This window comes from Etheostoma cragini, chromosome 8, assembly GCF_013103735.1.
Source record: "Etheostoma cragini isolate CJK2018 chromosome 8, CSU_Ecrag_1.0, whole genome shotgun sequence".
NCBI lineage: Eukaryota > Metazoa > Chordata > Actinopteri > Perciformes > Percidae > Etheostoma > Etheostoma cragini.
Genome location: NC_048414.1, coordinates 23,927,022 through 23,940,390, shown reverse-complemented (window position 1 = coordinate 23,940,390; position 13,369 = coordinate 23,927,022). Strand labels below are relative to the sequence as shown.

Genomic DNA, 13,369 nt, shown 5'->3' with positions numbered 1-13,369 from the left:
GTTCTGAAGGCAAAAGGGGGTCCAACCCGTTACTAGCATGGGGTACCTAATAAAGTGGCCGGTGAGTGTATATACAGATGGCTATTACTATAAACAGAATTTTTCCAGATAGATATATATAATAAGTTAGGCTAAAATGAGCAGTATAACAATGATTTAAGGTAGTACAAATAAAGTTTGGGCAGAAGCTATCCAAATTAAAGTGCAGTGCAAAGTTATTGCAGATTACAGTTAAAGTACGTTATTGCAGATGTATATCTACACAATTGGTACTGTAAATTAACAGTCAGCAGTACAAATTGAAATACCAGTCAAGGTAAGTAGTGCAAGATGCAGATATAATTCTGCATCTGGTTCTGATGGGTTTAAAGAAATGCCAATAAACCAGAGCATGTTTTCCTCCCATCCCTGAATGCTATGTGAAGAAGCCAGACCCTCCTTCAGCGAGCTATAATAGTCCTCATAAATCCACCAAATTTCCATTTTACTGTGAAGTCAACATGTCTTCTGTGAAAAGCCCTGTGTTTTAGTGACATAGCCAACTTCAGGAGAGTTAGTCATCATACTCTCTATTGGTATTTTATTTTATGATAAACAGCTGAGCTTTCACAAAGTTTTTAAAATTATGTTACTGTTTAGGAGGCAGAATGCCGCAAAATATTCAAAATTAAAATTTGTAGAATTTTGTTTTTAAATCGATCAGAGAACATTACATTACATTACATTCATTTGGCAGACACAGTTGTTGAAAGTGCCTTATAATAAGCTCTCCCAAACAAACCACTAAGAGTGTATTTTCTGCCCTAATACAGCCTTCCCTCTGATCTTCATCAAGCACTTCCAGAAAAGTTGGCCTCCATACAAAGAAGGACCAGAGACTGTCCCTGAAGCAGACTCTGACTTTGAGCAGATCACATTAGCAGGAAAAGAAACTGTATGTCACATGGAATTTATTCAAGATTTACTAGAAGCACATGAACTATGTATGTACTTTTAGAACAGTCTTATCATTGAGAATTATGTAACTAGAGTAAAAGCAATGTCTTTGGTGTAAGTCATTGACACTGCATGGATATTTTTAACAACGCTGTGTTGGCAGACTTTATGTGCACTCACAAGATTCCTGTTTTTTCAGAACTCTGACAGTAGTTCCAAGACATCAGCAGAGAAGAGCGAAGAGCACTCAGTTACAATTAAGACAGTCTGCGACTTGGCCACCCCAAAAAAACGCTTGATGTTACCTCTCTCTGAAAAAGAGAAGCTTCTGAACTGGGACCTTCTGGTCACACCAGAGGAAACTACAGTTAACACAAACCCCAAAAACAAACATCAACATAAAGACAAGGTGGAGTAATTTATTAAGGCTATATTAATGGTTATAAAGAAAAATAGACAGTATAACACAATGGTCCACAGAGTGATGTAAGCGAGATAAGAGGATATGATTCCACATTATGTAAACCACATTTTTCCTGTCTTCTGATGTTTTATCAGGTACAAGCAGAGACAGAAGCAGATAAGCTTCAGACAGACTGGGGCCAGAACATGGAATCATCTCAGAGCCAAACCTCTGCCTCGTCTCCCTCAGCCTTTCAGCTTTTAGCAAACGCCTTTAGAAGGACATTTAGTGTGACCAATCCCTCCAGCATGACCAACCCTGCAGTCACAATGTTTGTATAAAATATTGTTCATAGTTTATTTTAAGCACCACATTAAAATTAAAGCTCCTGTAGGAAAGATTTTTCTGTAGTACTCCAAATGTCTTTTCAGTCTAAACTGCTTCTCTTGATATTCATTTCTGGATTTAATTAAACTTGAATGTACATTATGATGTGTCTTTTGCTTTACTAGGAGGACCAAACGTGACGGCCCCTGCAAAAAGAGGCCTATGTCAGAAGGAGTGTTGAGCTCTAGCTCCTTCTTAAGCACCACGGGTCTAGAACCATCTACAGATGAGAAGAAGGCCGGCAAGCGTAAAGCTCGGGGGGCATCTACAGGGGCCAATCCATGGGGGGCCGGGCAAGACCTTCCCTCTCTGTTACAGCAGGTTTCCATAAAGGGCTCCAGACACTCGGGAGGGGTGTTCACTGACAACATGGCCTCGTTGCCAGGCAAGAGTGTGAATTTGTTCTCATCCCTTAGCCTCAGGAAAAGGGAGGAGTCAGAGAGTGAGGGACAGGACCAGGAGGTGCAAAAGATCCTCATCAATCTCAGAACCAAAGGTTAGTGCAGTGATTCCCAAGGGTTTGACACAAAATCCCGTAGATACCTGAGCATTAGAGCATGTGGAGCAAATGCATCCCCATTATTCAGATTTTTGAAGCAGTGGTAATTTTTCTACCCCACTTTTTGTCTTTTTAAAAATAAACTTGCACCAATTGCAAAGGAGCCAGATCAAAGAGTCGGCTTTTTAAAGTGTAATATGGTTATCAATATTTATGAACTAGTCCTGTTGATTTTATTATTTGGAATCTAATCTAGATTAATATAGGCAGTTGTTCCTTGACAAGCGGTTAGGTGGTGTGGAAATGCAGGAAATTTGTTTTAAATTACAAAACCCCCAGACCCCCATCCAGTTATCCATGTTTGCTTCACGTAGCTGCACACAGTGATAGATATTTGGGCTCCTTGGGAGCAGTGCAACAAATTGTAAATACAACAATGACATAAAAACACCTTATAATGTTATTATGGAAACTGTGGTTCAGTCAACACTTCATTATTAAAACACCTGATTATAACAACAAAAGCATTTCTTTGGAGGCATGTTTTTGGGTGATCTGGTGAGTGTAAATTGAACTCCTGAGGGAAATGTCTTCTTAAACCTAACTGCTTGATCCTCAGCTATGTTCATTTGAGCAGCTTAAAAGTGAAACACTATGCAACCCCTTTTAACATGCTGCCTATGTCAATGATATATGTCAAGAATTTAACCAAAGAGTAATGTTTCCAGTTTTCATGGATAGATTCACCAAGAAATATTATAGGTTTTATAAGTTAAACATGGAAACAGTACTTTGTTTGTACAAACTTAAAATGATTTGGCTATTCTCACTTTTTTAATTTCTCTCTGTTAATCTAGCCTCCCAAAAACAGAATCTTGAAGAGCCTTCCTCTAGTGACGATGAAAATGAAAACCTGACATCCAATCAGAAGGTTTGTACAGGCCATTCCTATGTACTATAATACAGCACAGTGCAGGGAATTGTCACAGATACTGTATTTGCATGTTCTGTACTTCTTGTCCCAGCTGGGTCCAGCGAGACAGAGGCAGAAGCAAGAAAAGACAGTGGCCCAGCAGGCTAAAAGAGAACTGCTGAAGAGGCTTCACAGAGCTCAGGTACGATTTAGTTTTATTCATTTTAATGGACTGGTTCACTGCATACCATACCTGTGCAAAAACAGCTGCTAAAGTGTTTCTTGGAGTATTTTGCAACTCACAAATATTTGCCCTTACGTTAGCTACATTACGACATTAGTCCTAACATTTTTCATAATCAATTACAACTGATCATCATGAAAACAAGTAACAAATAAACATTTGAACAACTTTCCCAACATTATGGGAAAAGTTCAATATTTTGAGAAATATACTCCTTCCCTTTTTGCGAGAGTAGAGTTAGACAAACAGATGCATCTCTACTGGATTGTTTAAAGGAGACATATGCTCATTGCATACTTGTGTTTTGGGTATGTACTAGAACGTTTATACATGCTTTAATGTTCAAAAAAACTTTATATATACATACATACATACATACAGTACAGGCCAAAAGTTTGGACACACCTTCTCATTCAATGCTTTTCCTTTATTTTCATGACTATTTACATTGTAGATTATCATGTGGAATTATGTACTTAACAAACAACTGTGAAATAACTGAAAACATGTCGTATTTTCTAGTTTCTTCAAAGTAGCCACCCTTTGCTTTTTTGATAGTGCTGCAAACCCTTGGTGTTTACTTAATGAGCTTCATGAGGTAGTCACCTGAAATGGTTTTCACTTCACAGGTTAGGGTTAATTAGTGGAATTTCTTGCCTTATTAATGGAGCTGGAACCATCAGTTGTGTTGCGCAGGAGTCAGGTTGATACACAGCCAACAGCCCTATTAGACAACTGTTAGAATTCATATTATGGAAAGAACCAATCAGCTAAGTAAAGAGAAACAAGTGGCCATCATTACTTTAAGAAATGACGGTCAGTCAGTCCGAAAAATTGCAAAAACTTTGAATGTGTCCCCAAGTCCAGTCGCAAAAACCATCAAGCGCTACAACGACACTGGCTCACATGAGGAAAGGAAAGGAAGACCAAAAGTCACCTCTGCTGCAGAAGATAAGTTCATCCAAGTCACCAGCCTCAGAAGTTGCAAGTTAACAGCAGCTCTGATTTGAGACCAGATGAATACCACACAGAGCTCTAGCAGCAGACATATCTCTAGAACAGCTGTTAAGAGGAGACTGCGCTAATCAGGCCTTCAAGGTCAAATAGCAGCTAGGAAACCACAGCTAAGGAGAGGCAACAAGCAGAAGATATTTGTTTGGAATCAGAATCAGAATCAGCTTTGCCAGGTATGAGGACACATACGAGGAATTTTTCTTTGGAGTATTGTTGCTCACAATGTGCTTACACATACAAAACAACCAAAACAATATACAATATAAACATACTCTAAACACAAACAATATAGAGGCATCAGTGCAATGAAGAGTTAAATGTGGAGCATAGTGCAAAGGATACTGGGATAAATAGTATTATGTTATTATATTACAATATGAACTGTATGAACATTATGAATAGTTCTGAAATAGAAGATAAGAATGATGAATAAATAACAAATAATAAGTGAGATTTGAGAAGGGGAATGATGAGTGAATTGTAAATAATAAGTGAGATATGAGAATGATGAATAATGAATAATACTAAATAAGTGGAACCAGTAAACAGGTGCTATAGAGACAGTGTTACTGGGTTATTGACCAGAATTGAACCTGACACTGTGGGTAAGAAGTCAGCTGTTCATCAGAGAGATGGCTTGTGGGTAGAAACTGTTCCTGAGTCTGTTGGTTTTGGCGTGGAGTGCTCTGGAGCGCCTACCAGAGGGGAGAAGCTGGAAAATCTTGTGTCCGGGGTAAAATGGGTCTTCAGTGATGGTTCCTGCCTGTTTCCTGACTCTGGAAGAGTATAAGTCAAGCATGGAGAGCAGGTTGGCACCGAAGATCTTTTCTGCTATCCTAACTGTCCGTTGTAGTCTGCTCCTGTCCTTTTTGGTGGCAGATCCAAACCAGAAAGTGATGGACGTGCAGAGTACAGACTGGACAATAGCTGTGTAGAAGTGGACCAGCAGCTCCTTAGGCAGGTTGAGCTTCCTGAGCCATTTACCCCTGACTGCAGACCCGCAGACCTCAATATGGGCGGAATTAAACGTTTGACCCCGCCCTCAACGTTTAAACCCGCCCAGTCTCCAACCGCCCACTCCACAACTGATTTAATACGGTGTCTGAAGAGGGACAAGAAACCTTAATGGACGTGGCGAAATGCAGCGATTTAAACATAATGAACTTAATTTTTGGTTTTATTAAATATGAAATACAATATTGACACACAAGTATAGTGTTGTGTGTGTGTGCGGGGGGAGGGATCAGCCTGCTGCTCAGGGACCCCACAGCGTTGTGCAGGGGGTGGGGGTGAGAGGTGTTGTCCATGATGGATGTCAGCTTGGCTAACATTTTTCTCTCCCCTACTCCTGATCAGTCTATTGAGTCTGCTCCTATCCCAGTCCAAGCTGCCCCCTCCAGCAGACCACAACATAAAGGATGGCAGAGGCCACCACAGAGTCATAGAAAGTCCTAAGGAGAGTCCTGCACACACCAAAGGACAGATGGAGGCGACTCTGGCCCTTCTTGTAGAGTGCATGGGTGTTATCAGAATATCGACAAGAACTATCAACCCCATGCATTCATGAATTGTTCCGTTTTGATAAATGGCTTGTTCTCAAACATGCTACAATGAATAGGTGCAGTTCAGTGTTCTGAATAAGTAATTTTTTCATTGTCATTTGCACTTTACTGACCAAAAGGTTCTTGGAAGCTAGGCTCATCACTGCTGTGCACATGGATTTTTTTTTACAATCTTCAACAAATTTTCACATTTGTTAAAGACTATCTCAGTAGTCATGACAGCATACCTGTGCTCTTTGATGTTCACATTGTCTTTTCCTGTTTTTGTCCATCTCCTCTTCAGAGCTATGTGAGTCAATGATGTCCATTCATTATACAACACATGTGATTATCAATGAGACAATTGATGTTAAAATATAAAGTGAAGCCTTAATAATTTTGTAGACACTTACACCATAAGAAAGTTTTCCAGGAGAACTTTGCACCACCATCTCCTTATTTGTTCCCCAAAACATAGTTTAGTTGTGCTCATAACATGAGGCAGAATATTTCACAATTCTGTTTGTTTTAAGTTTTCAACCGCACTGCCCAACAGTTTGAATCAACACATAACGTCTACCATGTAAAACAAGACTGAAGTTATTTCCTACCGAGTCAAGCTGTTACTTTAGTGTAATAATTCATGTTATAAACGTGTTACAAGAGATAACCACGAGGGAAAAAAACAACTTGACAACAGTAACAGCTGATATAGGAACGCGCCTGCAGCTCTGTAGCGTAATGAATTGATTATTTTAATCCATATATCTCATATAAGAAAAAAATACAATAAAGACAGATCACCTTCACACACCTAACTGTTATCCTCTGGCGGTCCTACACAATAAAACTCGCTAAAGCAGAAGACCACCGCGCTAGTCCTGGGGTGGCAGAGACAAAGATGTGCTAGGTGTTGTGGATCTGAGCTCTCCTTCATCTCCTGGTTGCAGATGATTCAGAGACCATCCATGCACACGACTGTAACATTGTCCTTCAATGGAAATAATTTCCACACTTTCAGATTACTTGGAGCTAGCATAGACAGTTCAACAAGGGAAGTAGCCATCTAATCCAAACTTTAGCCTTATCAACTTGTTCAGAAACATTAAATTAGACATAACAAGCTTTTTGTAATTGTTTTTTGAAAACTAAACCACTATAAAAGTCACACTTACTCCCATTATTTATTGTTTGAAAAGGGCTTTCCGAACCTTGGGTGCATACCGCTGTATTCACTCAGATATTACGATGAAATGACAAGGTCAAGGTCCTGGATGAGGCAGATGACCGTCATGTCATTCAAACAACTCTGAGTTGTAGTTCAAAACATGTTGATTGACTTGTAGCTGTTTTAATAAACTAATTTTTTGGGGGGGTCGAGTCCATACATGCAGTTAATGGTTACAGGCACGGATAACGGAGAACTCCGTTAGCAACGGAATAAGCTCTGATTAGCGGTTAGCTCCACTTGGCAAGCTAGCTACCTCCGTTATAAAGATATGGATCATAGGAGACTGCCGCAGAGAGGAGTAACAACTGACTGATAATGACATTTAGGGAGCTTTCACAGCAGCGTGGCTGCGTTGTTTATATGGGTTTATTTGTACAGTCAATCCCATGGCAAAACCATTAGCAGCATGCTCTTACTACTACTAACGTAACGATAGCCTCTCTAAGCACATGCACCGTTGCACGCGGCACACAACTTTATGAGGGGAAGGGGCTAGAGGCCAGCTCCTCTGCGCGCTATAAAACAATACACGTGTGTGTGTGTGTGTGTGTGTGTGTACACATACTATATTTTTACTTATTTAACAGTCTAGTAAAGTTTAAAGACAGTGTCTAAAAAGTAAAAAGTGCAATCCACATGTTCACATATGTAATTAATACAGTAAATAATAATTAAATAATCTAATTACTACTAAGTGTGGTAAAGCCACATATTTGTAGTTATATTTCTGCAATCTGCACTTTAGATAATTGTTTCCAACCCCGAACAAGGTTGATTGGATAATTGAATAAAGCTCGAGATCTTTTTCATTTTTTTCTTAGATAAGGGTCCAGTTGCCATTTTGCTGAGTGATGTGTATGCGTGATTGTGTTAAGAGTGAGAGATTTATTTTGTTTTAGTTTTTTTTAATAAAACAAAATAAAAAGAATAATAATATATTATTATATATCACACAAATACAAACATACATGCATATATATACATACATACATACATACATACACACCTTAGGAATATGTAGGTGACATTTGAACAAACAAGTCCTCTTTATTACTAAGTGAATGAGACATAGTGCAGTGATTTTTAAATAAGATAAGAGGAGTTCTAGGGCCAGGGCTAATCACTAACAACACTCATGGTTCCTTAACCTGTGACTCCTACCACTTCAAAGTTATAAATGAACATAATGATATACACACTGGCTGGTATTATGTAAATACATCTTTCAAAATATCTTGCATTTTGAAAAAAATATTTTAAACGATATATTAGATTAAAGCTTTAATGCATACATTTTTCATATTAATACAACTCTGTTACATTCAAGCTGTTGCTGAATGAGTTGCTCCAAAGCTAGTTAAGGCTATCAGCTCCACTCAAACCTCTCTGTATTTCTCAGTATGGCTATGTTCAGAAAATTGTGTTGTCCGGTGACTTTTCCATGCAGAAGCTTGAGTAAAGATAATTACCTCTTCTAAAGAGTCCATCATGTTTTCTTAATCATACGTGCTCTCCTTGGCTACTAGCAACTGAGCAATGGAAGGGTGGGTGCGCATGTGCAATCATGGAAGGCTCATGTCATGTGGACACGCCGACACTGTTGTTGTCATTACTTTGAATTCCTCATGGGGATGACAGAAAGTACACACTATAGCTTTAGTGTAAAAAGTAAGACTGGGTTGTCTTATTTCAGTTTGTGGGTTGGTAGGTGCTCCGGATACCCAAATGTATGTGCACAAGTACTAAAAAGGTGAGTTTTTTATGATATGTCCCCTTTAAACTCACAAATGTTTTGTGTTATGTAAAGGTTTTGAGATATCTGTCGCTCTGATTTCTTTCTTGACCCTAATACGACGAAGATTATTGGAATATTGTGTGGTGTTCACAGCTATTAAAACTTGTACCATTGTAATTGGTTTCTACCAAATATATGGTGGGTTTAAAATCTGTTGACAGTGCGTTCTTTTCAAGGTGGGAACAATTTCTGGAGAGAGATATTGCAGCAGAGGTTTTGTGTTAGCCCCACCAACTTTTACTTACAAAACCCTTTTCACTTACATGCTATTGTGGTGGAGGCATAAATCTCAGAGAAAGATATCTCAAACCATGGACAAATAATCCTTTCCATTGATTATGTGTGTCACATAATGTTCTATTTGTGTGTTACCCAGGCTATCCAGAGACAACTGGAGGAGGTTTCAGAGAAACAGAGAAATCTGGAGGAGAGAGGAGTGGCTATAGAAAAAATCCTAAGAGGAGAAACAGGTGCTGAACAGTATTCCACACAGAGCAGTACCTTACAAAATGTCTTTGAGACTGATCAAGACATCCCAAATCTACTTTTAATGACAGAACTCTGAACCACAACACCTTGGTTTAATCTAAGTCTACAATACAGCTCAATAGAATTTCACTGTCAAGCCTTATTCTTTTTTTTTTTTATTGCTGTCCCTATACTTTACAGACCAAAAAAAGCACTAGCCTACTTTGCAATACTACTGGCCGTTAATGTTTGTACTTTCAAAAGACAGTGACAATTGCGACAAAGCAGATGGCCTGTGTGTGTTTGGGATTGAGGTTTGATTTCAGTTTGTTTTGTAATGGCCATATGTAATTAAATAAAATAGATTTTCTTCTTTAATCTGCTTCTGTCTTCCCTCCCATCCCTGCTACATTCATCCCCACCGATCTCTTCCTCCTTCTATGCTTCCCTACTTTTGCCCTCCCAGAATCATCTCAGACAGATGACGAGGCCCAGCTCTATCAGTCCTGGTTTAAACTTGTTCTGGAGAAGAACAAATTGGCCCGCTATGAGTCTGAACTCATGATTTTGTAAGTGACTGCATCACAAGACACATGGCTAATTATTGACTTGTAAAGGATAACATTAATTGTTAGTATTGTTGCAATTCCTATTTCTTACCAGTAGATGTCATCACATTTTCTGCTCTCTTTCTTAGTGCTCAGGAGCTTGAACTGGAGGACACACAGAGCCAACTGCAGCAGGATTTACGACAAAGGATGGCAATAGAAGGTAAGGGATGAACAGACACAAAAACACAATCTGATAGTCAGACATAATGTTACATAAATGTCTTGCTGCTACCTTCCTGCACTCTCTTGAACCTCCTTTTAGATACAAAGAAGAGTGCCTCTGAGCTGCAGGAAGAGCAGGAGATCCTGTCAGAGATTATGAAGACAGTGGAGAAACGAGACATGTTGGTCTCTATACTGGAGGAGCAAAGGCTGAAGGAGAGGGCTGAGGATAAGGACCTGGAGAGCCTTGTGCTGTCCAAGGGCTACGAGTTTCACTGGGCCCAGGCCAATTTAAGCTGGGGGCAAGAGAAGCTAGAGTGAAGGTTGAATGTTGAGCATCTCAGTGGTAAAAAGCAGGATATATAGTAAAGGTAGAAAAGTACTGTAAGGCTCTACAGTCAGTGCTGCTCATGAGTATAGGAACCCACACTTAAGTTGATAATAAGAGGAATAAAAAAATCATCTTTTGGAAATTGATCTTAATGCCTTAATTAAAAAATGAGGAAAATCCAAACTTTAAGGACAGCAATTTTCTTTGTGAATGAATAATGTATCGAAAAATAATTACATTTTCTTCCATTAAATACAAGTGGCATAAGTATACACACCCCTATGTTAAATTCCCATTGAAACAGGCAGATTTCTATTTTTAAAGGCCAGTTATTTCATGGATCCAGGATACTATGCATGTAAAGTTCCCTTGGCCTTTGGAAGTAAAATAACCCCACATCATCATATACCCTTCACCACACCTAGAGATTGGCATGGGGTACTTTATATAAAATCATCTCTCAGTGCAAATCAAACAAGCAATTAGGCTAATTGAAATAAAACTATGCCAATCTCTGGTGAAGGGTGTGTGATCATATGGGGCTATTTTAATTACAAAGAATGAAATAACTGGATTGGATAAAAATATGCCTGCCTTTATTGGAAATTAACATAGGGGTCTATATACTTATGCCCCCTGGAGTTTACGGAAGAATATTTATTTCCTTATGATACACTATTCAATCACAAAGAAAATTGGTGTCCTTAAAGGATGGATTTTTCCTAATTTATTAATTAAGGCATCAACTTCCAAAAAATGATGTTTTTACTCTGTACTTTGTTTTTGTCAACTTAAGCAGGGGTTCCTATACTCATGAGGAGCACTGTAACACTATTTCTTTAAAATAAAACAGGTAAATTTTTACCATTCTAGTTTGCATCTAGCATATCCTCATAAAGCTACAAATCTAGCTAATGTGGGGAGGATGGAAATGTAATGAAAGTCTAGGTGTTTATTCAGCATAAAGAGGACAGCAAGGCTTCATCCAGTCTCATTTTGTGCCAACATGCTGAGCTCTGAGGCTTGGGAAAATTGAAATGAAGCTTTAGCCAATGATTTCCTTCATAGCCACAGCAGCTAATAAAATCTCTGCCATAAAGGTTATTTGACCTCTGTGCTCAGCCTCTGTCATGGCCCAGGCTGACACTGAGCAGAAACTGGATGTACAATATGTTTAACCACGTTTAATAATGTAACTGACGGCCTTGAAACATCTTGACACATAAACCAGGTGGCTTGTTTTACATTTGTGTCATAAATTGAGAGATGTGCTATATGTAATTCACTGTAAGTCACTTTGTGGTGTGTGTGGGTGTGTGTATTTTAATGTTGTTATGTTTTCACTTTGTGCTGGAACACTGTCAAATAAATATTGAGTTGAATTTGCACCCAGACAAGATTGAACACAAATGTAATCCAACCACATATTTTTAGCCAGCTTGTGGCTAAAAATTTCACCTTTTACTCCATTGTGAAACACGTTAGAACATAGTTCAAAACAGAATCACAGGGCAGAAAACTGCATCTGCACAGTTCAAACTTTCATGCAGGTCGCACATCTGGCCACACCCTAGTCAATGATGTCACAACCCTTGTCTCGCATTTGCTGTTAAGGCAAACAACTTTCCATGACATCATAGATTCGGTGTGGCAAGATATGTGACGTGCCTAAAATGTTGATACTTTTTGTTCAGAGTAGATTTACCCTGTGACTAACTACTGTCAGGTTAAACTGTGATTGTTTCATTTGCTGGTTTTAACCTAGTGTGTGGGCTGTGAGTCAAAATAAATATTGTTTACATAAGTTTTAATCCCAGTAAAAAGATCCACACTTCTTATTTAGTCCCTAGACTTTAAATGTTAAGTTTGTTTACATGTGAATTTACACTTAATTCAGAATAAATTATATATTCATGCTAAAAGCTGTCATGTTTGTATATGTTTTAATGTTATTCTGGTTTAAGTCTTTGCAATGGAGAACAAAAGTTTTTTTTTTTTTTAATTATAAAAAATATGGACTACTGTTCTAGGCAAGGCAAGTGTTTTTATTATGGTTGCAAACACATAGAAAATAGATAACCAAAGAAAAAGGCCTGTTCTTTATGCTTAAAAACTAGTAAATTATATTTGATTAATGGTACAATAAAACTCCGGCATGTAATTGGCAAAGGACAAAAAAAAAAACTGGAAAATATACAGAGGCCAGACAACAGTGTAATAATTTGTATTTGTCTGTGGACTGAAGATGGTTGTGTCCCCACCCCATCATGACTCTGGTGCAGGAAGAATGGAACGGCCACACATGACTTGCTCTTGCTCTGGTTCTCGCTTTAATCTGGAGCTGGCAACAACAGCACATCGATGTGTAATATGATACTGCACGTATTCAGATTTCCAGCTTGACTTGACTTCCACAACAGACAATACAAAATGCATTGCAGGCTGATTATGTTTTTGTGGCATTTGGTGTAGCCTATGCATTTTGGACCCGCTGTGAGACTTACACCTTTAAAACTATATATTACTATAATAACTCAACAGTAGGTAACTGACATGGACATAATCTCGTGGTGTGTGTAGTTTAATTGCGTGCCATGTTTGGGACTATCCGGTCTCCCATGCTCCACTTCTCTTGGATTTGGAAGGAGGACTCTGATTTGGCCCGAGTGTCCGCTGGGGCATATGGATATGGATTGATTACAGGGTAGAACACTGGAAAGGCTCTCACACTGATAGACACACTTTTGAGAGATATGAGGCTAACTTTATCATAAATAGGCCTACTCACTGTACGGCAGCAGAGGTGCAGTCATTAGATGCTGGTTACAAACAGT

General features: G+C 38.7%; 1 protein-coding gene across 12 annotated transcripts in view; it reads left to right on the top strand.

Moving 5' to 3' along the window:
• mical2b (microtubule associated monooxygenase, calponin and LIM domain containing 2b) overlaps positions 1 to 11,477 on the top strand; it is an 87,174-nt gene extending 75,697 nt beyond the window's left edge. For 10 of the 12 annotated variants that reach the window (XM_034878282.1, XM_034878283.1, XM_034878287.1 and 7 more), the window contains 11 exons: positions 813 to 934; positions 1,136 to 1,345; positions 1,495 to 1,670; positions 1,852 to 2,222; positions 3,083 to 3,156; positions 3,251 to 3,340; positions 9,340 to 9,433; positions 9,898 to 10,000; positions 10,129 to 10,202; positions 10,305 to 10,601; positions 11,362 to 11,477. In XM_034878282.1, coding sequence (XP_034734173.1) covers positions 813 to 934; positions 1,136 to 1,345; positions 1,495 to 1,670; positions 1,852 to 2,222; positions 3,083 to 3,156; positions 3,251 to 3,340; positions 9,340 to 9,433; positions 9,898 to 10,000; positions 10,129 to 10,202; positions 10,305 to 10,525 — 1,535 coding nt within the window. In that variant the 3' untranslated portion in view covers positions 10,526 to 10,601; positions 11,362 to 11,477. Of the gene's footprint in view, positions 1 to 812; positions 935 to 1,135; positions 1,346 to 1,494; positions 1,671 to 1,849; positions 2,223 to 3,082; positions 3,157 to 3,250; positions 3,341 to 9,339; positions 9,434 to 9,897; positions 10,001 to 10,128; positions 10,203 to 10,304; positions 10,602 to 11,361 lie in introns of those variants that run through there. The other 2 variants (XM_034878289.1, XM_034878292.1) reach the window with 2 other exon arrangements.
• The last annotated feature ends 1,892 nt before the right edge of the window (positions 11,478 to 13,369 follow it).